Source organism: Citrus clementina, unplaced genomic scaffold, assembly GCF_000493195.1.
Source record: "Citrus clementina cultivar Clemenules unplaced genomic scaffold, Citrus_clementina_v1.0 scaffold_2, whole genome shotgun sequence".
Classification (NCBI taxonomy): Eukaryota; Viridiplantae; Streptophyta; class Magnoliopsida; order Sapindales; family Rutaceae; genus Citrus; species Citrus x clementina.
Window position 1 is genome coordinate 32636007 of NW_006262688.1, and position 23932 is coordinate 32659938.

General features: G+C 34.1%; 3 protein-coding genes across 4 annotated transcripts; all 3 read left to right on the plus strand.

Moving 5' to 3' along the window:
- The first annotated feature begins 4513 nt into the window (after nt 1–4513).
- LOC18052415 (E3 ubiquitin-protein ligase CSU1) lies at nt 4514–7091 on the plus strand. Its single transcript, XM_006449120.2, has 2 exons — nt 4514–4915; nt 6233–7091. Exons 1-2 carry the CDS (start codon nt 4677–4679, stop codon nt 6906–6908), a joined length of 915 nt encoding a protein of 304 aa, XP_006449183.1. The 5' UTR covers nt 4514–4676; the 3' UTR covers nt 6909–7091.
- A 3533-nt stretch (nt 7092–10624) lies between these two features.
- Nucleotides 10625–13648, plus strand: LOC18052416. Of its 2 annotated transcripts, XM_006449121.2 has the most exons (5): nt 10625–11159; nt 11534–11597; nt 11749–11913; nt 12697–12762; nt 12944–13648. In XM_006449121.2, exons 1-5 carry the CDS (start codon nt 10903–10905, stop codon nt 13145–13147), a joined length of 756 nt encoding a protein of 251 aa, XP_006449184.1. In that variant the 5' UTR covers nt 10625–10902; the 3' UTR covers nt 13148–13648. The 2 variants fall into 2 exon arrangements, with proteins under 2 accessions (XP_006449184.1, XP_024047514.1); XM_024191746.1 differs by lacking the exon at nt 11749–11913 and having other exon boundaries at nt 10628–11159.
- A 2095-nt stretch (nt 13649–15743) lies between these two features.
- Nucleotides 15744–17613, plus strand: LOC18052417 (myb-related protein 308). Its single transcript, XM_006449122.2, has 3 exons — nt 15744–15920; nt 16088–16217; nt 16705–17613. The coding sequence occupies exons 1-3, from the start codon at nt 15788–15790 to the stop codon at nt 17318–17320; spliced, it is 879 nt and encodes a 292-aa protein (XP_006449185.2). The 5' UTR covers nt 15744–15787; the 3' UTR covers nt 17321–17613.
- Nucleotides 17614–23932: the final 6319 nt, after the last annotated feature.

Below are 23932 nucleotides of genomic sequence, written 5' to 3' on the forward strand. Positions count from 1 at the left end.
TTATAACCCACCATAAACTAGTGTTGTTTGTATAGAATTTAGTTTTAGTGTAATCAAAATCTGACGATCAGAAAATTAATAATTCTCACCTCCCTTCGCAATTTTAAACAAAGAAATTAAAGACCTATTTGAAATTATTTTTTAAAGGGCCAAAAGTGATTTTAAAATGCTAAAAACTTATTTTAGTGCTTGGTTAATTTTAATAAAAATTATTTTTGACAAAATTATCTCATTTTACAACATATTCTGAAAGTAAAAAAGGAGCAGTTTTTAAAAATTTAATTTTGATAATCATTTTATGCATACCTAATACACTTCCATATATAACTCCACGTGCATTATAAAAATTCAAAATTATCTTTATTCAATTAGCAAATAATTTGAAGAGATTATATTATTACCAATTATATTGAGATAATGAAATAAAAATAAAAATAATATAAAATATATATTATTTTATTTATCAATTATTATATATAAACAATAAAAGATCTTATATATATTTTATAAATGTACAAAATAAATTTTATTTAACATTATATTCATTTTAGTCATTTACATTCTAATAGTAGTTTAACTACAAGATTTTCCAAACACAAACGAGTGATCTTAAAAATCACAGCACTTTCAAAAATAAATTTTATCAAACATTTAACTCATAGCTGATTTTTTTTTTTAACATAGTTAACGTCAGCTATTTTAAAAGTAACAATATTATCAAACTCTTCCTAAATATTTACTATTAGGAACATGCCGGTTGATTTTTCCATCAAGTAATTAAATTTTTTTGGACCGTTCATTGGGGTTGAAGATATAATATATTATCATACCCTATTTATTGCTATCATACAATTTTTATTTACTTTAATCGCTATAAAATATAATTTTTTTACAATATCCGTAAATATGTTGTAAGTATAGAATTATAACAAGAAGTAAAAGAATGTGTATAAGAGCTGAACTAGGGAGCATGATGTTATTACTCCTTGTGAGAATAAATCTCAATTCGGATAGTATCATGGTACAACTTATACAAGGCGAGAATTCACATATTTATAGCAATCAGAGACCAATACTAATTAGCCATGTCATGCTAGACACGTAATGCAACTTAAATACCTAACTTAGATCGGTTATTTTCGGTTTGGCTTGTAATATGTATATAAGCACTTGATGGTTTAGCCGAGAGTTGGCAATCTGGGTCAGGATTTGTTTGTTCAATTTGATTCTATTTGATACAAACTAAATAGGTTTGACTTTAAAAATATTGATTTATTTAATAAATAGATGAATCCATTTCGATTTGCTAATTAAAATAATCGAAACCGAGTTTGAGGATATTGATTCATTCATTTGTTCATGACTCATGTAATAAATTGATCATAAGCGAATCCAATATGAACCGTTCCTTTAAATTTCATTTATTATTAATTTAATTATATTTCTTATTTATCCTTAAATATGTATGAAAAAAATTTAAAGTTTGAAGGTTAATTTAGTGATTATAAATGATAATAAGTTTATATTTTGTAGGATGTTAAATTTGTGGTCTTTTTATGTTTTATTTTACTTAATTTTATTTATTAATTATATTTTTATAAACGAGTTCATATGCAATTTAATTTGGTATGGATTCATTATATGATAAATGAATCAAATATTCATTTAATAAATAATTTGAATCTAAATATTGAGATTTCAATTCGTTTAATAAATGAATCAAATCTAAATTATTAGAGTATTGACCTAATTCATTTGCGATTTGATTCGACTTAATTCATTTGTTGGTTTTGCATCCAATCAATCCAAGCAGTGTTTAAAGACATGCCATGCGTGCGTCACTCAAGTGCATGTAGCCAAAACAACCATGATCAGATTAGGCACGTGGTAGAGCTTATTCTTCCCAGGACATCACTCTTTGGTTATTCAGCCATATCTGACCACGTGTCTTTTGCTTACTGCATACTTGCAAACCAAACTGACCAATGGTGGATAGCCGCCAATATCACAACAAAATACAATTAGTATACTAAAATGACCAGAACCCTTAAATATCTCTTAAAAAGGGTGTTTTTTTTTGGTTAATTTTTTTTAATTAGAAAAAAAAGCAAAGAAAAGAATGCTTAATATCATTCATATTGTCGTTGGCCCTTTAGCGGTTTAGCCCATTCCCTTAATTCAAAAACTCGCCAGGAACTCGTTTTCCTTTTGAGAATTTGAATGGGCGATAAGAATTAAGGGAACTGCCCCAAACTCATAAACATATCCCATGCTTTGATTGAAGAGGTTTCTGGGCCTTGTTGGGAAACGTTTTGGGTTTTACTAAATTTAATGTCCTAATAAAATATTAAATCATAAAAATTTCAAAAAGAAAAAACATAAGAAAATGATACTTACACCAGATCAAACCCCGAATTAAACGCGTCGTTTTACTCAAGCAAAAAACGCACCATTTTTGCCAAGTTAGTTTATTTCCCATTTCCGTGCTCACAACCCAAGTTATTTCCCCTTGCCATCACGCGTGAAATTGCGCACAACTCACAACTATTCAGAATTTACAATACGCCTGCAAATCAGCCACTACCACTACCACCAATGACAACTATCACGCGGCGGCCACACCAACATGATACTTCTACACTTGGGGTAGTGCTTCAATCTTTGGTTGATTTTAATCCTTCCGGGTTTTATTTGTCATCTAGGTATCTCATCAATTCGTCACAAGGCCCACTGACTCTTTACTATGAACCCCACTGTGTATACAATCAAAATTTTCTGGAGAAGGATTTGGTCGACATCGTCATTATCCTGAATTAAAGCGGCTTCTTCCTAAATTTACTTTGGTTTTTGGACAAGAAGATGCAGTTAAACTTGCTAAGCTGTTGCATGCCAAGTGTATATCAATAACCTCAACCTTTGAAGCTAAGGCAACAACAATTTATTGTGTGTTTACATGTTTTATTTCCTTCTTTGTTTTACGGGTTTATTGTACCAATGAAAAATGGAGATCTTGATAACAAAGTGTTGTGAGTATAATTCAGACGGAAGGAATAGTTGAATCATTCAAAAAAATTTGACTTTGAGTTAATTCCTTCAAAAAACTATCATTTGATTTTTCCTCCTCGTCACACTTGCTGATGGTGAAATTTTGAGTTGATTCTTTCAATGTTTCAAGTTTTTCCTATGAGATCTAGCTTGCATTTTGAAGAATGAAGTTTGACTGTAAAGCTAAAACGGCGTCGGTTTACTGAAAGAGTTTTGTAAAAGAGAAAAAAAAAAAAGAGTTGTTATTGTGAGTCTCAAAACGACATGGTTTTATTGAATTTTCGGGGCTTGACCCGGGATTTGACCCGGGTAAGTAGGAGCTCTGAAAAACATATCATTCATTTTGAAATGAGTTCTGCTATTTGCCCCGGGTCAAATCCCGGGTCAAACCCCGAAAGTAATAAAACGATGCCGTTTCAATTTCGTTTTTTTTTTTGTTTCATCCCAGCTAAAACGGCGTCGTTTTAACTGGGTTAAGGCTGCGAAAGCATCAGATTTGTCACCAAGAAATCATTTGCAACATTAATTAACAAGGGTAAACAAAAACGAACTCCAGTTTAAAACAACAGAGACATACATTGTTCTTTTTTCAAAATGAAGCAATAAGAGTGCAGGCACCAGAAAAAAAGAAAAAAGAAAAAAAAGAGAGACCCAATTTCGTAAGATTACAACATACAAGCTCTTAGTTGCCTGCATTTTCGTTCTTTCGTCTTCTACCAATTAATAACTACACAATTGCCTTTGCTACTTTCAAAATAAAAATTATAGCAATATTAAATAAGAAAAAAAAACGAAGAAACAAGAGGGTAAAAATATACAAGCTGGAGCAAACAAAAGAATCCATAAACGAGAATCGTTTTGGTTTGTTCTCCACGCATAACCTCCAGCTACAGAACCATATTGATGAGAAAATTTTGTTTTGCCTGCAATACACAACAATCAAAAAATTTCTTGGGTGGCCGTGTTGTCTAATGCGTCATCATAGGAAAGAAAATGGCTGAGGAGGAGGTCGACGTGAGAGTAGAGGAAGGTTTGTGAAGAAGATGAAGAAAGAGGTTTGTGAATGAGAGAGATGGGGGTTTTTTGCAGAGAGGTAAAACGAAGAGGAAGACAAAGCAGTTGGGTTTTCCTTGGTTTTATCTTTTCTATGCCAAACGGTGTCGTTTTATAGAGAATCAAAACATAAAAAAGGCATCGACAAAACGACGTCGTTTAAGGCAATTTCGGGGTCTGACCCGGGGTTTGACTCGGGGCAAGTAGCATTTTCCTTTTGAAATAAAAAGCTTTAATATTCTGTTGAGCCCGTATAAGCGCCATGATTAGAATCACCCACGGACCCACCGAGGTTTGGAAAATTATTAACCGTTGGATTGAAATCAACCAAAACAACGGACGGCGCCGATGCCCATCTTTTAAATCCGACGATAGAAAGTAAAACTCCACTGTCTTTACGACCAACATCTATACTTATCTCTTTAGGATACAAGTAAAATAAACCAAACAAAAATACTCGGATCGAATTCGATCTCTTTCTTTCGCTATTTCTAGGGTTTCACGTCTGTGGTCTAGAGCAATCAATTTGGGTTTTTCTGTTTCTTTTTTTTTTCCCAATCAGACAACAAAATCAAACGATGCCGCAGAGGCACTCAAAGAACAATAACGATCTCGCCTTTTTCACGTACGATGAGAAGCGTAAGCTCGGATATGGCACGCAGAAGGAGCGGCTCGGCAAGGACTCGATAAAGCCCTTTGATGCATGTTGCCTTTGTTTGAAGCCGTTCATCGATCCCTTGTGTTGCCAGAAAGGTCACATCTTCTGTAAAGAATGCATTCTCGAGTGCCTTCTCTCCCAGAAAAAAGACATTCAAAGGTTTGCTTGCCTTCTGCCGTGACTACATACTTCTATTTTTCTTTTTCTTTTAATAATTTTACGAGTTATTTTTTTTAATTTTTATGCACAAGATTTAGAAATTCCGATACAGCTATGTTTATTACACTTGATTGGGTACAGTGGAGCTTGTAGGCACAAAACTCAATTGTATTTCATGTGAATATAATGAAAATCAAATCATAATATGGAGCCCCTCCACATGAATCTTAAAACAGTTAATGGAAATTGGAATGATCAAATCATAAAGTAGACTTGTTAGTAGCATACAAGTTAACAAACATGCTTCAACGTTAGTATGTGCTGTTAACTACTGTAACTTAAAATGAGGTATGTATGCTAGTGATTTATGCCAGGGGAACAGATTAAGCATGGAAGTTATAACTTCTTGTTTTCCACTGATTTGATTTGAGAAATGCTGTATTCATTGATTTCTATTAGATTGGGTGTATGAAGTTGCGGTCCAATCAACCACTGAACAGGGAAAGGATTTTTGGAGAACTAAAGACAATCAATTGTTTGTTTGCAATTGTAATAGTGGAATCACCCAATAAGATAATGGTACATGACAAGTAGAACATAAGTGTTTTTGGATCACTTAAAATCGTGTGCAATTTTCTTTTACTCTAAATGTTTACGGATCTATATTTTTCACTTGTTACCATAATTATATGAAGTGATGATTGATTTGCAGTTTTATGCTCTTAATTGTGTTATACATTTAGAACATTAGTGTTTTTGGAATCGATATTCATATGTTTTTTTAATCAAATAATTCTTCTCTTTTTCATATATGTTTATTGGCTATTGTGATATGAGTTTTTGGTTTGTGTACATTTTTTAAGAATTTTTTGCCGAGGTATCACTTGCCTTTTGTTGGTAGAAGCTTGGGAAACTCATTCCAAAGTTTGTTCCAAAAGTATCCTAACAGTTTCCAGTCTCTGTTTCTCCTTACCTTTTAGGAACATATAATTTGGTTTACTTCAATCGAGAATCTTCATTTAAACTTTTGCTTCTGTTGCGTCATTTGTTGGAAATCTGAGTTATTTATAAATGACAATTGCACTGTAATGGAACATATATTTTAGAGGGAAAAACAAAATTTCTGGTTGTTTAGTTGAATGCTTATGCAATAGCTGCCATGTACTCGTCCCTCGAGCATTAGTTTTCTGAAAGAGAACAAAGGAAGTAGAACATTCTACACATTTCTTGATTAATGTTTTGATGAGCAGTCTGCTTAGTTTTCCTATTATCTTGTGAATTCCATGCCAAAGAGCTTATTTTCCCTTTTCCTGGCAGAAAGCTAGTTGCCCATGCTGCTCAGCAGAAGCAGGAGAAGGAAGAGGAAGAAGAGAGGTTGATGTTGCAGAAAGCCAGGGAGCTTGATGCATTTGATCAGCAAAACCATGGTGCTGTACCACAGTACAATGATAGAAATCATAGCCAAGACAAGAATGGCTTCCATGGGGCAAATAGTGTGAAAGTCACATCTTACGAAGAGGAAGCCCTCCGAACAATGAAAGCATTTTGGCTGCCTTCTGCTACCCCTGAGGCTCCTGTTAAGGTTGAGGCCCCCTCCGCTAGCACAATATGTCCAGAAGGCAAGGAGAAACTGAAGCTGAAATCCCTCTTCCCTGTCTACTTCACCGAAGACAAGAGTGAAGAGAAGAAATCCAGTTCTAATGATAAGTCTTTTATCTGCCCCAGCTGCAAGGTTACCTTGACCAACACATTGTCCCTCGTGGCCCTTAGCTCTTGTGGGCATGTCTTCTGCAAGAAATGTGCTGACAAGTTTATGGCCGTTGATAAGGTTTGTTTGGTGTGCAATAAGCCATGTAAAGAGAGAAACCTGGTGAATGTGGAAAAAGGAGGGACAGGGTTTGCTGCCCATGGTGATCGACTGGAAGCAAGAGACTTCAAGCATTTGGGTAGTGGTTCGGGATTGGGGCTGGTGAGACCTGCAGCCAAGACATAATACTTTTTGCTAATTCAATTGTGTGTGAATTGCTCTTTGGCCAAAATAGGGGAAAAAAAAGGAAAAAAAAATTGCACTCAATGGCCCCTGCTAATGTAATTTAAATTAGCATATTCTTCATGTGTTGCTGTTATAACATTATAAATATGGTTCTTGTGCAATTCTCTTCATGTGTTGCAGTTATATTGTTGCTTGTGCAATTCAAACTGATCAATAGACGTGAGCAATTTACTCCTGCAATCTTTTGTCGATGATATCTTTAGCCAAATTCTTGCCAATAGTTTTGTGCTGCTGTCGGGGTGGTGGCGAGATTGCTTCATCTCCCCGTGTTTGCTTGCTGTCATATCAACTTGCTTGCATGAGGTTTTTCTTTTTTGGAAAATTCAACCTTGTATGAGATGGCTTCATTATTTTGCTGTCAGCCGCATCATTATTTAATGCGGTGGCAAACCGGCGGCGTAAAGGTTATTGCCTATCTTGTGAATTTGAAGGGAACACGATTCTCTCCGGATTTGAGTATTATTGAGTTTTTAATGATATTTTATTATGTATTTTTTAGTGGTAGTGTATGTGTAAGATTTAATTTTTTTATTTTTTTATTTATTAACATCAATTAGTGATTGAGTTATTTGCTCAGGACATGATCAGATCAAGAGAGAATCATGATTCACTTTGAAGATAGAAGAGAACAGCAACCAAAACTCCCAAAATATAATTTATATGGACCACGGAAATTCTCCAAGAAAATAGAATTCAAAAAATACTTAAATGTAGTGACTAGGTCCGAATATGGAAAATAGGTAGAATTGATATTCCTCCAACACTAAAAAAATGAGAGTTGATATTTGAATTGAACTGTAATATGATTATTTAATAAAGTCGCTGATTGTGGATTTTATTAGGGCTTTAATTATAATATATCAATATAAAATAAAAAAAGAAGAATCATCAAATGCAGTACAGTTGACGAATGTCATGTCTTGATTGCGACCACAAGGTCACGATTATTTGAATCGTTGAATGAGGTCCCCTTTCAGACTAATGCGTGGCGGCTGAGCTGCTGGGCTGCCAAAGCCCACCTGCCCAATGTTTGCCCGGTCAGTATTTTCAATCCAGTATACAGAGTGAAATAGCCATATTACCCTTGTAAAGTAAAATATAATTATATCGTAATAAATTGTAATTTATTGTATTTAATGAACATTAATCTAATTATAATATTTATAAAAATAGTAAATCAAAGTCGGCGACTTGGTGGCAAAATCAAAATGTGGCCGTCACAACACATTCAATATCGTTGAACTGTATTTCTTGTAATTTATCCTATGGTGGGATCATCGACGTCAAAGGAGCAGCAAAGAAGCCACAATTATTGCCTGGCCGGCCAAATTCGTAGCTGTTGCCTTCGTAACACCGCCGTCAAGTGGTGGTGATTTACGGCACACCCACCAACTAAATATGGCTTCCAGTTTGACGCACTCTTTGAATCAATAGGTGGTGCCTCGTAACTCGTTGCTCTTTCACGGCGGCCTTATAGTTTTACTATAGCTTAAAAAATACATAACTTTTTTTCAGGCTAGTGATTTTATTTCACAATAATTATAGCTTAAAAATAAAACACTTCAATTCTAAATAAGGCGTAAGATATGAAATCCAAAGTGTTAGGTATGATCTGGTTCCAAACTTGGGCTGAGTGTTGCAGGCAAAGTTGAAACATGGATGATTTTCAAGAGAGTTAGCTTCCCACACCCTTTTAAAATTCTTATAACACCCTATTTTAAATTTTATTTCTTAAAATATTCTAATTTAATTTATAAAATACAAATACATATATTAAAATTAGAAAAAAAAATCCTCTCTTGATATGAACTCTCATTTGCTTTTAAAAATTTTATGTCATGTGTGTTTAAGTGATAGTGTATGGATAGAATTTAATTTATTTTTTTTTAATTTTATTAACTACCAATCATTATATATTTGCTTACTCAGGAGAAGATCAGATTATGAGAGAATCTTGATCCTTAAAATTAATTATGTTTTTCATAAAACTTCATCTTAAAAATAAGTATTTCTTTTAGGTTTTAATTTATAAAATCCATATAAATTCTAAAACGTTAAATAATTTTTTTCTTATTATATGTTTTTTATCTCCATCACTCTAAATTCCTATAATTTTCTAAAAGAATTTAATTATATAAAATATAAATTATGAAATGAGGTGGATTTAAAAATTTTTATTAAAAGAAAAGTAATTTAACTATTTAATTGAATTTTTTCTAAAAATAAATAAATTATCTAATCTCTGATTATTTAAGTAATTTCAATAAAAAAAAACCAAACTCCCTCACTAATCAACTTGCAACAAAATGGCTTTTTGCACGTGGGGCGGTTGTTATTTTAGATAAGAGTCATACAAAACTTTATCAGGAATAATAATAATATGGTTTCAACAAACATTGCGGAAAAAAGATATAAGAAAAATATATGGTGCAATTGTGGTATTGTGTTACAGTTCTATTCAGTCGTTGGATGTTAGTAAACTCTACCAATCTAAATACATACACCGGTTAGATTCAATTGTGTCACGATATCATAGTTGCATAATAGTCTTATATATATATAAAATCACATATGAGCCACGTGGGTCCCGCCACCCAGCCTGACACTGCTGTCCACTCCAAGTCGAAACCAACCGATGATCATGCTTTTTCTTTCTTAATAATATTCCAAAGCCTACCACTACCAGTATTATCATTATTATTATCTTCTTCTATTCTTATCATGACATCTAACTTTAATTATAGATTCTTTTTAAAAATAGATAACCTAACCTAACTTCAACAGCATTTTAAATGTGAATATGGTTCTGAGCACGAAACTGAATTTTTAGGCTAATAAACGGCGGTTGCAACTTTCAGGGGCTGTTAATAGATCCTCCAAAGATAATACTTTTTTTTTCCCCAATTGGGAGGTTCTTATATTAGAGCGTTAATTATTTGTTCAGTAATCACGGGTAGTGGTGATTGTATTGTATTGTATTGTATTGGTAGTGATCCTCTCCTATATTTGAAAGGGTAATTTTTAAAAACCTCCCCTGAGGTTTGGGCTTGTTGCAAGTAGATGGCGAGAATTGATTTATTTGTAAAAAACCCCCTACCGTCAGTTAAGTTTAACATTGACTGTTAGTTGACCGTGCAAAGACAATATTACCCTTAACAATAGTTTGTAAACGAAAATAACTAAAAAAAACCAAAATTATTAGTGTAAAAAGCACAAATCCTATTTTTTGACAATTTTATCCTTGTCAATTCTAAAAATTTACAATATCATAGGTAAAGATTATGACTATTTCATTTTTAAATTTTAAATTTTATCTTTCTTGTAGGAATTTTAAGAAAATATCAATAATTTAAAGAGGATTTTTTAATTTTTTAATTTTAATTTTTTATAAGAACTTTAAGAAAATATCAATAATTTAAAAAGTGTAAAATAGCTAATAATTTTAGTTTTTTTTATAGTTATTTTCGTTTATAAACTATTGTTAAGGGTAATATTGTCTTTGCACGGTCAACTAACGGTCAATGTTAAACTTAACTGACGGTAAAGGGTTTTTTACAAATAAATCAATTCTCGCCATTTACTTGCAACAAGCCCAAACCTCAGGGAGGTTTTTAAAAATTACCCATATTTGAAATCCAACGTGGCAACAGCTGTATCGTCAATTAATGAGCCACACTAGGCCCCACTCTCCCTCATTAATTGCCCGCCATCGGCCGAACTTCCTAACACACACAGTCGTCGTCACTATCCCTCCCCTCGCCGAACTCTAAATAAAGCAAACCCTCCATTATTATTTGAAAACACGGAAAATGCGAGAATGAGAAAAGCACATTGAAACTTTTCCAAGAAATACATAAAATAACAGCAGGCTCCTTTTCAATTAGCTGAAGCGGGTCGTTTGAAACCGCGAACGAAGGGAGACGACGGCGTATTGATGGCGGAAACGGACAGGCAGCAAGATAAGACGGGTGGTGAAGAGGAGGAGAGCTTGCTCGAAGGGATGGCGGTAGTAAATTTCGACGTCCTGTGTTCGACGGTGGCATTGCAAACTCAGGGGAAATGGAGGACACCGGAAGGTGACGGCGCGGACGTTGATATGGACGGAGGTGAGTTCGGCGCCGTTTTGAGGATGTGGGAAGGTGAAGTCCTTGACTGTTTCGATGACCGTCCCATCGCTCTCCAATCCGCCTGGTTAGTCTGTTGCTTCTTTCTTTGGATATTTGCTTTTGTTTTCTCTAAATGATTTTTATTTTTCCCGAATTAATTAAACCCAAGACAGTAATTAAAACAAAATTTTTTTTTGTTTTACGGCAAGTAGCTCGTAGGTGGATTTTGTATTGAATAATTTTTGTAATTTGATGATTTTTTTTAATAATTTATAGAAATATATTAATTAGGGCGTGTTTGGTGTGCTTCTTTAGATATGGGGCTTCAGCAGTCATCTATTGACTGCTTCTACAGAAACCTAAAAACTTTTGGGCAAAAATCATTACGTGTATATTAGCAAAAAAAATTTATTGTGCTTATGAATAACGGTATGAATAACAGTGTCATTGGTGTTGCAGCTGTCCATGCTACCGGTTCGGGAAGAACATGAGACGGGCTGGTTTTGGTTATTGTTTTGTTCAGGTAAATCTTGCAGCTTTTGGAGAATGCAAATATTATCGTCTTTGATATATTTTTATACTTGTTCTCTAGCACTTAAGAGTTGCAGAATTTGATGTCATTGTTTATGAAGCTGATTTAGTCAGACCCTGAGTTTCTTATTGAAAATTTTCAGGGATCCGCTTATTTCATTCTGGCCATTGGTGCCATTATGAATTTCATTGCTTTCATCGTCACTAGGCGGCATTGCTTTTTGTATTTGGCTATGGCCTTCTTCATTTCTATAGGAGGGTACTTGGGATTTTTGCGAACGCAGATGAGAAAGAAATTTAATATTTTGGTGAGTTTGTCGTTGATGCTTCAACATTAGTATGTTGTGTGCACTAGTGTTGTACTTTTCCTCTTCTTTTCATTTAGTTTTTTGTTCCATATTTTAATCATGTACTGGTTCATAATGAGTTTTACATATCAAAGGGATCTTGTAACCCAAAAGTTAGCTCACGAGTTGAGGGAGGCAAGATTCATTCTCAGTCAATGTGGGATATTGTCCCTAACAGTCATTTCCGCAAGTTGTATATATTCTCCAAGCACTTCTGTGTTCTTTGTTACCTTGTTCAGCCTTTTATTTATTTATGGGTTTTTAAAAACGTGCATAAGGTCGTCTAGTCTTTTCTGGCTTTCACTTTCCTGATGAGTTTACCTCATACATTTGTTAGTGGAACCTTGTATGTAGAGTTTAAAGTCACCAATTCTAATGTATCGTTTAGAAGTTTCAACGTTTTGGGCACATTCTCTTATGTCTTATAATTCGTTTGTATCATTGGAAGAGTTTGGTCCTTGTTCAATTATCTTCATTGTTAACATGAATGAGAACATGGCTTCTGCCGACCTTTATTTAGGTTCCAACCTTTGTTGAGTCTTTTATTGTGATAATCCTACCTCTCATTGCTCTTCCATATTTCAATTATGAGAATCTTTTGATGAGTTGAACCTTGCTAGAATTCTTATCTAATGACTAGTGCACTTTCTGAATCTTATGCCTTTTGATTAATAGTATTTGTTGCATTTGATATGTGTTGAAATCTCTCTTCTTGTTTTAATGGAAAAATTTGATGGTTTTCAGGGTAGTGATAGTTCTATGGATGACTGCATCTATCATCTTGTCTGCCCTTGCTGCACATTATGTCAGGTATATTTTGTGCCTTCCCTTATTCGCAGAAATCTAGTTTCTTGTTTAAATGGTACTGCAAACTTTTAGAAGTGAGGATATGACGTCATTTTATAGAATATGTAAATGCGACTTCGGTGAAACTTGGCAAACAGTTCATACATCTGAAAATTGATCACGAGTATGCTTTAATTATGAGCAGGAAGCTAGAACTTTGGAGATGAACAATGTTCAAGATGGCACTTGGCATGGCAGGGGTGATACGATATGCATAGGGAGCTATAGTGAAGGGAATAGAGACTTCTTTAAGCTGCACCAACCCCCCGTCTCAACGAAGTGGCCCGAACGCTGCATCATGCAAAAGAGTAGAGATGGGGTGATCACCCTTGAGCCAGAGAAGCTGTGAATTTCAATAATTGCTCTGTTTATCCCTCCATGGCTGCTGCTGTGTGCAAAAGTACCGACTTCCCATTTCTTTGCTGAGGGAGCAATATTGTACTGGCTCCATTGACTGATGATTCATGTCCAAGAGTTAGTAGCAGCCAACAAAGGGAAGAATATAGCCTTGGCTGCCAGATTACCACCCTGCATTTGCAAATCCAGATGCTTACCTGTTCAAACTCTTGATGGAGATATCTCAGGTCCTTGTACATAGTAGAAAAATGGTATTTATTAAGGTGGGGTTTTTTTAACCACCCCTTTTCAACCTTTACCTGTAGTTGTTTGCCAAAAGTTTCGGCTACGCTCCATTCTTCCTGGTTGATTTGAAACTTAAATATGTGTTCCATTTTGGAACAAAGTTGAGTCTCCTGAAAGTTTCTGTTGAATAGTTGTATATAGATTGATTTGTTTGCGTTCACACGCATTTAGTTTTTATTTATATTGATAAGGCTTCAACTTTTTAGTTTTCTATTTGTCTCTGATGTTGGTTTGGGATTGTTCATTTATCGTCATTTCACGTGAGCTTCTTCAGTGCTTTGACTAGTATTTCAATCACGAGGGGTTGAACCGTTGAACTTTGACTAGAGCTTTCTTGCTACCCAAGCTTACTAGAAAATTTGTTGCCATGGCATTGAATATAAGCATGTGATAAACGCTCTTCCTGTCGTTACTACGCGGTCTTCAAAATGTTATTTTCATCTTCGTGGAAACTTACTAGTAAATCCACAATATAATTCAAGTGACAGTCGTCACCAATAGTCATAAACAACTCCACTCAAGTGTGAATGATTTGATAAAAGTTAATGATAAATCGAAGTTTCTATCGATCGTCTTTAATTTGTTCTTAATTAATTATAGACCGTCAGACAAAAAATTGATCTTCTTATTTATAAAATGAAACTCAAGCATGGAAGTCAGCCAGTCTGCCACCCCGTCAGAAATTGAAGTTGCCAGCTTGTCTTTTTAAAAGAAAAAATTATTCTTCCCCACGATATGTACATTAAATTGTTTACTTTTGTATTCTCCAATTTCATTATATTGGATTAAGGTCTTAATCCTTTTTTATTTAGCAACTTGCTTATAAAAAATGACTTGATACCCTTTTTTTCCCCCAAATTAATTACGTTCACGTAGTCCGAAGCTGCTGACCTAAGGTGACCCTGCGTCACCACCAAGGCAACATGCCAGCCATCCTCACAGTATATTAACACGTGGGTAAAATTAAAATTTAATGAATCAATAATCATGTTGACGGAGTCCTTGGTGGAGTTAATTATGATTAGTTAACGACTATTAAACCAATGAAATAATTAAACACACGCTTATGAAGCTGACCTTGCGCTGGATTCCAAATTTGACCTCTCTCGAAGCTTTCATCAGTCAGTACTCGGTTTGGTCATTTGCAACTTTTTGGTTGAAAATTGGACGAAAGAAATTATTGCGGACCAAAAAGTACTAAGACCAATACCATAGGGAGCTTCTGGCAAGCATCTATCTCAACTTAGGAATTATCAAATCACAGTTGTCTTTTAAAAATTCAGAGAGAAATTCATCTTCCAATTTCCTTTTCCTACATGTCTACGTGTTTTTTTAGCAAGAATTTTACAACAGATTCCGATGGTATCTTTAGAAGGGCGTTGGATGTGCTAGATTTGTTGTGTTTAATGGCTTACTTAGGAAGTAGCTCTTGTTGCCTTATTTCTACGAGTTCATCTGTCTCGTTTGCTTAGACTTTGGCTCAGCCTCAGGGTGATATGAATATGCTATTGTTCCAATTTGTTTATCAACTTGTGTACAGCCTCAGGCGGACTTAGGAACTTAATTTGATCGGATCTACAAAAGTCTATATTTATTATATTTTTGTGTGTGAATGCTTGTGCAATTAAAAGAGGGAATAAAATAAGTCCTTAACTCTAATTAAAATGACCTATTGCTTTTTTAAAATTGAATTTTAGACGTCAAGAGTAGCTTAACTATAAAATTGTATTAATTAATAGATTATTTTTTTATATTGATTTAGATAGTCTCTCTCTCTCTCTATCTATATATATCTTATCAATCTCTATATATTAGATTTAACATGCCCCACTGATTAATTATTAATGTAATATATACTTTACATCTATATCACTTTCACTAAGAATAACTAAGTCAAAATAATTACTTTTATTAAATAATAAGTGAAGAAAAAACATATTAAAATATCTAAATAAATAAATAAATAAAAAAAACAAACAAACAAAGGGTGAGTGATATGGTAAGCACTAAACAATAAAGTCCCGACAGCTTTTTATGTATAGAGCAAAAAGCCTTTTTTTTTTCCCCTCCGAATACTTTTATTGTGTGCTTACTAGTCAAAATTGATCTGAGGAAATTTGTGACATATATAATCCAAATAAGCAGGATAATGGCATCCCTAGGTATTAACCAATACTTTGGGATGGGCCCTCTCTGCTGAGAATACGTGTGCTTTGTCCTCATTGAAAATAAATTTTCTCTCTCTCTCTCTCTCTCTCTCTCTATATATATATATATGTATATATAGCTGAGCCCCATGAACTGCTTTGAGGGGCTGAAAGCGAGTTAGATCTCCACTAGAGGAAAGATGGTGAAGGCTCCAGGCAGTGAGAAGCCATCTTTGAGAAAAGGATCATGGGCTCCTGAAGAAGATCGGAAATTGATAGCTTATATTAGGAGATACGGCATTTGGAACTGGAGTGAGATGCCAAAATATGCTGGTATATACATATATAAACATAAATATCTCGGAACAACAAAGTAGGAGGAAAAAAAAAAAAAAACAAAGGAGAGAACCTCAATAATTTTTATCATGAAATGAGAGAATATATGAATAATTAGATGGCTAGCTAGCTAATCAACGTCCGTCTCCGTTTTGTTCTTGTAGGTTTGTTGAGATGTGGGAAGAGTTGTCGACTTCGTTGGATGAATTATCTCAGGCCAGATATTAGGCGCGGAAACTTCACTCAGGAAGAAGATGAAACCATAATCAAGCTGCATCAACAACTTGGAAATCGGTAAGTGATCTGATATTTTAGCTTAACTTGGTACGTAGCAAGTACATAACATCTATACTTGAACATTATCTTTCTTTATGATTGGCTTCTCTTCTATGAACTTTCAAGTACATCCTTTAATTTAATTATAAGCTCAGTTGGCTTTGATAAATATCATATTGAAGCTCAATGGCCTCACTTGTACTCGTTACTTAGCTCAAAAGAGTTGAAGGTTGTTTTAAATCGAACTATTCTCAACCGTGTGCGACAATCTCTTAAATCTGTAATTAATATATTTATTGATGCCAAAGTCAACTGACAGTCTTAGCTGCCACCTAAATTTATTATTCCATTTACAATAATTTTGTTATGTGAAGTGAAAAAAAAATCCTGCAATTGTATTCAGGGTTTCTGTAAATTTCCAGCAAATTATTGATCAATTATGTATATTGCTACTGTAGAATTTACACATTAACTAATTAATATGTGTATGAATACGCGTCATCAGATGGTCTGCTATTGCATCAAGGCTGCCTCGAAGAACAGACAACGAGATTAAAAATCACTGGCACACTCGCTTGAGTAAGAAACGCTTAACTAAGGACAACCAGCAGCAGGTGCTGTCAGTTACTGAGTCTTTGCAAGACACTCAAACTGCAGCCATATTTGAATTTGATGAAGCTAACAAGCAGAATCAGAATCCACCTGAAATATTATTAGCTGATCCCTTACCTATTGTTCCCAATAACTCTCCGAAACCACCAAACGTCCTTACTGGGTGTACTTCCCCTTGCCCACAACTTTCTACTGATAATTGTTCTTCATCAACCAGCTATGTTTCTGCTAATTATGAAGAAATTTACACGATCCAGATCTCAGAAGTGAATAATTATGATCATCCATCCGAAAACTTAGATGAACTTCACAATTTTTGGGAGCAGCCATTTACAGTGGATACCTTATGCATGACTATGGCGGAGGGTTATGGTCAAGAGGCAACACATACAGATCCTGGATTTGCGGTATCAACTCCTCTGTGGGAGTACCAACAAGATTACCATTTTCCAACTGCTTCCAGTGCTTCCTCTTATGATGCTGACGATGATTTATGGGTCTGTTTCTGATGCAAGGAAATTAATATGGTGTCCAAGTCCATTAATATTGGCTTTTTCTTTTAATTTGCACTTCATACATATAATGTGATATGTTGAAAGCAATATATGTCTACTGTTGCATATTGGATGCTAAGTTCATCGATCGCTTGTTCTGATTATTGTATCAAGTCTATCTAAATAAAGTGTTTGCTCGAGCGAATCACCATCGTACATGGCTTGGATAAAAGACCAAACCTTATGTTCCTCAATAGTTACAGTTTGAAGATCTTAAGTCTCAATTAGATTGATTAAGCCCAAGACCACTCTAACGAGTTTTTTTTTTTTTTTAGTTCACTGCCTATATATTTTATTCCAAATTTCCAATTGGTTGATGCTAGAGACAGAAGATTAGATTCGCCCGAGACGACGTCACCTGTGAAAGTGCCAAAGTCCGCACAATCAATGTACTTGAACATTAGGAAGACACTTATGATAAAAATAAGGTTTTTGATCCTATTACAGTGCCACAATATGCTATTATTTTTATTTGGTGGTGTCTTTTTGGTGGCTCAATATCATTTTTCGGAATACTAGAAGTTTATCTAGCGTTCTTTTTTTATAAGTCAATCTAATGTTTTGTTTTTTTATCATGTTTACTGCATCTTACCCATAATTATTAGGAAAATAATTCTATGTGGCCAATAATTGATAGACAAATAATATGAATTTTAGGCAATTTTCGAATAGTTATCAAGGTCATTTTCAGTTTGGATCTAAATTGTGTAAGATGTTGTACGATGTACAACAAGCGTATGATGGTTTTTTTTTTTTTTTTTATGGGAAAGGAGAATCAGAGAGAAAAAAATGAGAATAAAATAGGGGGAATTTTAATTTTATTGTTTTGTTTTCTTCCTTCTTATTTCATTTGTCGAAACCAAATATACAATAATAACTAATAAGAGCATGAAAAGTATAAAAGCAGCAATGAAAACAATGTGGATGAGGATTTGGAAATCTGAAGCAGCATTTTCAACAAATACATTAATGCAACTAAAGAGAGTTTTTGTCAAACTAGCAATTTCGAAAATAAAATCTGCATAAATTTTGCGCAACTACGCGGACTGTAATTAATTAATTAGGAAAATAAATTTCTCAAGAAATTAATGAATCTCTTCACAAAATTAATTAATATGAAAGTGAATGTCTTTGTTTTTTTAAGGAAAATAAATTTCTCAGGAAATTAATGAGTCACTTCACAAAATTAATTAATATGAAAGTGAATGTCTTTGTTTTTTTAGGAAAATAAATTTCTCAGGAAATTAATTAATTAATGAATCTAGGTTCGGTTAATATGAATGTATGATTTTAGCAAAACGAGTTTGACCCGCGCAAACAGGTTTGACCGACTATCAAAGTTGTAAATTAGCTACTTCCTTTTTCCATTCTTTCTTTTTAATATCATACATAAACAAATTAAACCGAACCTAGAGCAAAGAAGTAGAAAAGAGAATGCCATTCTTGTTTCTTTCATCTTCTTGAAAAATTTAGATTGTATTGATAAACTGAGAAGATCTCTATTTTGTTAGTGGGATCCTCTATGTTGGGCTTGTTAATTAAGGAAAAAGTCCCATCATTAGTTGAGAATGACGTAACAGTGTTGCACTGATATATAAGTTTGAGACAACCTTCAACTTAATATAATGACCTTTTATATGATATTAAAGCTAAATTCACTTATGTGTTGGCCCACACTATTTTTCCACAACTAAGTAAAAATATCAATTTGCATATGACGAGGGTGCTAAGTGAAAAATCTCACATTGATTGACAATGAATCTCAAGATAAATACATAAATTTAAGACAAATCTCAACTTTTAAGCTAACTTTCAAGTATAAGCTAGGCTTAAAAGTGACTTTCTTCAACAAGTGAATGACACTTTTGCCACTACATTTATTGACTGTTATTGGTAGCCCTCTGCAGTTTTCATCGAGGACTGAGCTAGTCTTGGGTAAGTGGGGACACCTGCCCCCGCTTGATTAAAAAAGTCATTAAATTGCATAATTATTTTAGCCCCTGTCCGCCTAAACTCAATTGAAATACCGAGTGAGTTGAAGAACTTAAGCTCTTGCCCCGTGATCTTATTTGAAATGTCCCATGAGTTGAAGTTTTTATTACACATTCTTATATATTGACCTCATTCTAAAATTTTTTGCCTATAAACTAAATTTCTAGCTTCGTCCCTAGTTTTAATAAAATTTTGCTACCAAATAATGTAAAATTTTTACACCAAAAGCTCTCTTCAACTGCATAGTTTTATAGTTAATTTAAAAATATTTTTTTTTAAACCGCATGACTTAAGAGCATATCCACATTAAAAAATATGAGAAGACCTAAACCTGAGAATGGTAATATATATATATATAATTTAAAATTTTTTTTTAAATGAACGACAAAACTATGCGGTTGAAGAGAATTAAAAACTAATTTTCTTAAATTTCATGACTTAAAAGCATGTCCGCATAAAAAAAATGAGGGCGAGTATATATATATAGTTTTTCTTTAGTGAGGACATCCTCACTTTGAGCATGTCACTAAAATATTTATAAAAATATATATACTTCAATATATTGATTTTTTTAATGTAATATTGTTTTGAAATTTATATTTTTTTATTTGTTAGTAGCATTCTACTTTAATAAAGTAAGGGTGTTCTCAATAAAAAATAATCGCAATTATATATTATCAAAAGGATTGAGATGTAAGTGGTGTTCAAAAAGTATAAGGGAAAATGTCAATCTCCCTTCTTAATTAATATGAACTCTTTAGATACTTATATTCACCTGAGTGAGATTTTTAGTTTTTAAAAATTAAGTAAATGCTCTTTTAGTCATTTTACATTGAGCTAATTACCCATACTTACCGATTAAAGAGTTGCTGTCCATCGGCATGATGCGCACTGCAAGGTAACAATAGCTTGGGCAGGGAAATCGATGCAGGAAATGAACACTCTTAAGTTTATTAGTCATTACTTGACGGAGATGCTTGGACATGCTAGATTCAAAAATTTGAAGCAGAAACCGAATTCTCCAAAGCCGCTTTCTCAATTTGAAGCAGAATGAGCTTGCGGGATTGAGGAGCAATAAGGTGACAAGAGATATCGTCTTTAAGCAGGGAAGCATCCGTGAAGCCTGCAGCGTAAGTCTTCAACGGATGAAGCTTTGCATCTGCAACATGCTCGTAAAGCAATGAACAAGTTATCAGGGGAGGATCATGGATTTTTTGAAATCTCATTCAGGTGTCGTGTATCATTGTTTACATTTCTTCTCAAGATTTCCCTGCTATGCATATATCCTCTTTCCATGGAAATGGATTAGCGTCAAAGTTCATGAAATGGTGATCTTGTTGTCTCAATGTCAATCTTGATGTATTCATTCTGCCCGTTCTGATGTTTCTTCAAAGTTCAAACCCCAATCCATCTTTGGTCAAAGGTGATGCAGGACATTCATTCTCTTCCATTCCAACACAGCACCGATTTGTTTTCATAACTCCATTTCTGGAAATAATCCTGAATCAAACAGAGACAAATTAACAAGCATGCTACTCAAGAAAGAAGGAATAAATTTGCAAGACAATTAAAAGTTGAATAAATTAGCATGCTAAAGTCAATTTCTTCCGAGTTGCGGGAGTGAGTTGAAGAGAAATCGTGCAATAATAACAAGTATCATTCACAAGCTAATTAAAGTCAACAGTAACAACCAACAAAGTGTTGGCTCCACCGGCAATGGAGTCGCCTTAAGTGGCTTGACTGGGTTTGCTCCCCAGTTCGAGTCGCAGGGAAGTCGCCTTTATTTGGAGAACATGTGCCTCCCAGTTCCAGCGGGGACTTCTAGTCTGGGTTGTGGTACGAACTTAAAGGTGCCTCTCACGGTTGGGGCACTCCCCAAGATACCTCATGGTTTAAAAAAAAAAAAAAGTCAACAGTAACAGTTATCGTAGGTTTCAATTAAACTGGGGGCATTTTATTTAGTGGAAAATTAAGAATATTGAGATAACGGACTACCCTGCCACATTCGACTAAGATTAGTACAGTTTTAACAACCTCAGTGTAATTAAAAATTCTCTTTATTAGAGAACAAACACACTTTCGATACTTGTTCAAAATTTTGATCAATTCATAAGTAAATATAATTCTAATTATATATGAGTCATTCTTTAGTGAGAGCATCCTCAATTCATTACTAAAATATAATAAAAAAAATACATATTTCAATATATTAAAAATTGTATTTTTTGGTCTGTTAGTATATTGAAATATGTTTTTTTTTGTATTAACAGTCTCACTCACGGATGATTATATACCTATATACACAAATCATTCTTGCACCCTCATTTTTTAATAGAGACACTTTATTAAGCCGTGCAGTTTAATATAGACAACTTTTAATGCTATTAAATCATGCGGTTTATAAGCGTGTTTACATGAAAAAAAATGAGAGCTTCCACACATATTCGTTGTCACTATCCCTCCTCTCGCTGAACTCTAAATAGAGCAAACCCACCATTATTATTTGAAAACACGGAAAACGCGAGAATTAGAAAAGCACATTAAAACTTTTTAAGAAATAAATAAATAACAAGCTCGTTTTCAAACAACAACAACAATAATAATTTTTTTAAGGATTAACTTAATTGTTAACTTGGAATTACGTAGAGTCATGTATCATAGTTTCTAATAATATTAATACACATTTATAAAATCATGATATCAATTATTTATTTAATAAATTATAAACATAAGTCGATTTTTTAAAATTAAGAATTAAATAAATTTAAAAAACTTGAGCTAATAAAATATATTAAAAGATTCAATTTCAAGTTATTTATAAAATCATAAAATTTTAAGTTTACTTTCATTAAAAAATTAAACGTGCTTGTTGCGTACTTTTTCGTGTACCGTGCTTTGACCCATCTCTAATCATGTCATGCTTTTAAGGCCCAAGTGTCTAAAATATGAGCCCGACCCAGCCTATGTGCATACCATGCCGTGCCGTGTGCTCTACCGAAACGTGTATGGACACGTGCCATGTCCGTGCCGTGCCTCGTGCCATCTGACCTATTGGCCACCTCAAATTATATTTTGTGCATTCCCTTATTCACATAAATCTAGTTCTTGTATAAATGGTGCTGCAAACTTTTAGAAGTGAGGATATGACGTCATTTTATAGAAAATGTAAATGCAACTTCGATGAAACTTGGTCAAAAAGTTCATATATCTGAAAATTGATAACGAGTATGCTTTAATTATGAGCAGGAAACTAGAACTTTGGAGATGAACAATGTTCAAGATGGCACTTGGCATGGCAGGGGTGATACGATATGCATAGGCAGCTATAGTGAAGGGAATAGAGAATTCTTTAAGCTGCACCAACCCCCTGTCTCAACGAAGTGCCCCGAACGCTGCATCACACAAAAGAGTAGGATGTGGTGATCACCCTTGAGCCAGAGAAGCGGTGAATTTCAATAATTGCTCTGTTTATCCCTCCATGGCTGCTGCTGTATGCAAAAGTACTGACTTCCCATTTCTTTGCTGAGGGAGCAAAATTATACTGGCTCCATCGACTGAAGATTCACGTCCAAGAGTTAGTAGCAGCCAACAAAGGGAAGAATATAGCCTTGGCTGCCAGATTACCACCCTGCATTCGCAAATCCAGATGCTTACCTGTTTAAACTCTTGATGGAGATATCTCAGGTCCTTGTACATAGTAGAAAAATTGTATTTATTAATGTGGGGTTCTTTTAACCACCCCTTTTCAACTTTTACCTGCAGTTGTTTCCCAAAAGTTTCAGCTACGCTCCATTCTTCCTGGTTGATTTGAAACTTAAATATGCCTTCCATTTCGGAACAAAACTGAGTCTCCTGAAAGTTTCAGTCGAATAGTTGTATATAGATTGATTTGTTTGCATTCACACGCATTTAGCTTTTGTTTATGATGATGAGGCTTCAACTTTTTAGTTTTCTATTTGTCTCTGATGTTGGTTTGGGATTGTTCATTTATCGTCATTTCACGTGAGCTTCTTCAGTGCTTTATCGTCATGACTCAGTTCCCAGGCCAATAAAATTGGGTAAGGATCTACTTGTCTTTCCGTCATTTGGCGTAGATTAAATATTTTTCGGTATTAAGTAAGGGTGGAACTTCAAGTTAAGCTATAATACAATTATTAAAGAGAGTTCCAATCGAAAATTTTTATTGTAATTTATCAGTATATATATATTTAAAAAAAAAAACTTTAAAGCGCTATTAATTATAGACCCTTTTGACCTTGGGGCAAATGAGGTTATGAATTAAGACAAGGTTATGAACTAAGACAAAAAAAGTGATCGAACAAATTCCTAGAAGAGGGTGGTCGGGTTCATGGACAAACAAAAGTCAAATTCTACCATGAAATTCGGAGTGAATTGAAAAACAATCATGGAAATGCAATTTTCCTCCCGAATTCTCATGCTATTGTAGCAATTGGTGATAGACATCATAAGTTTCACTGCTACGAACAGACGGATCAATCGATGGTCCCAGTCATAAAGTGATTGGTCTTTGCAGGAACGGGGATCGTGCATTCCAATTTTAAGCCGAACTTTAAT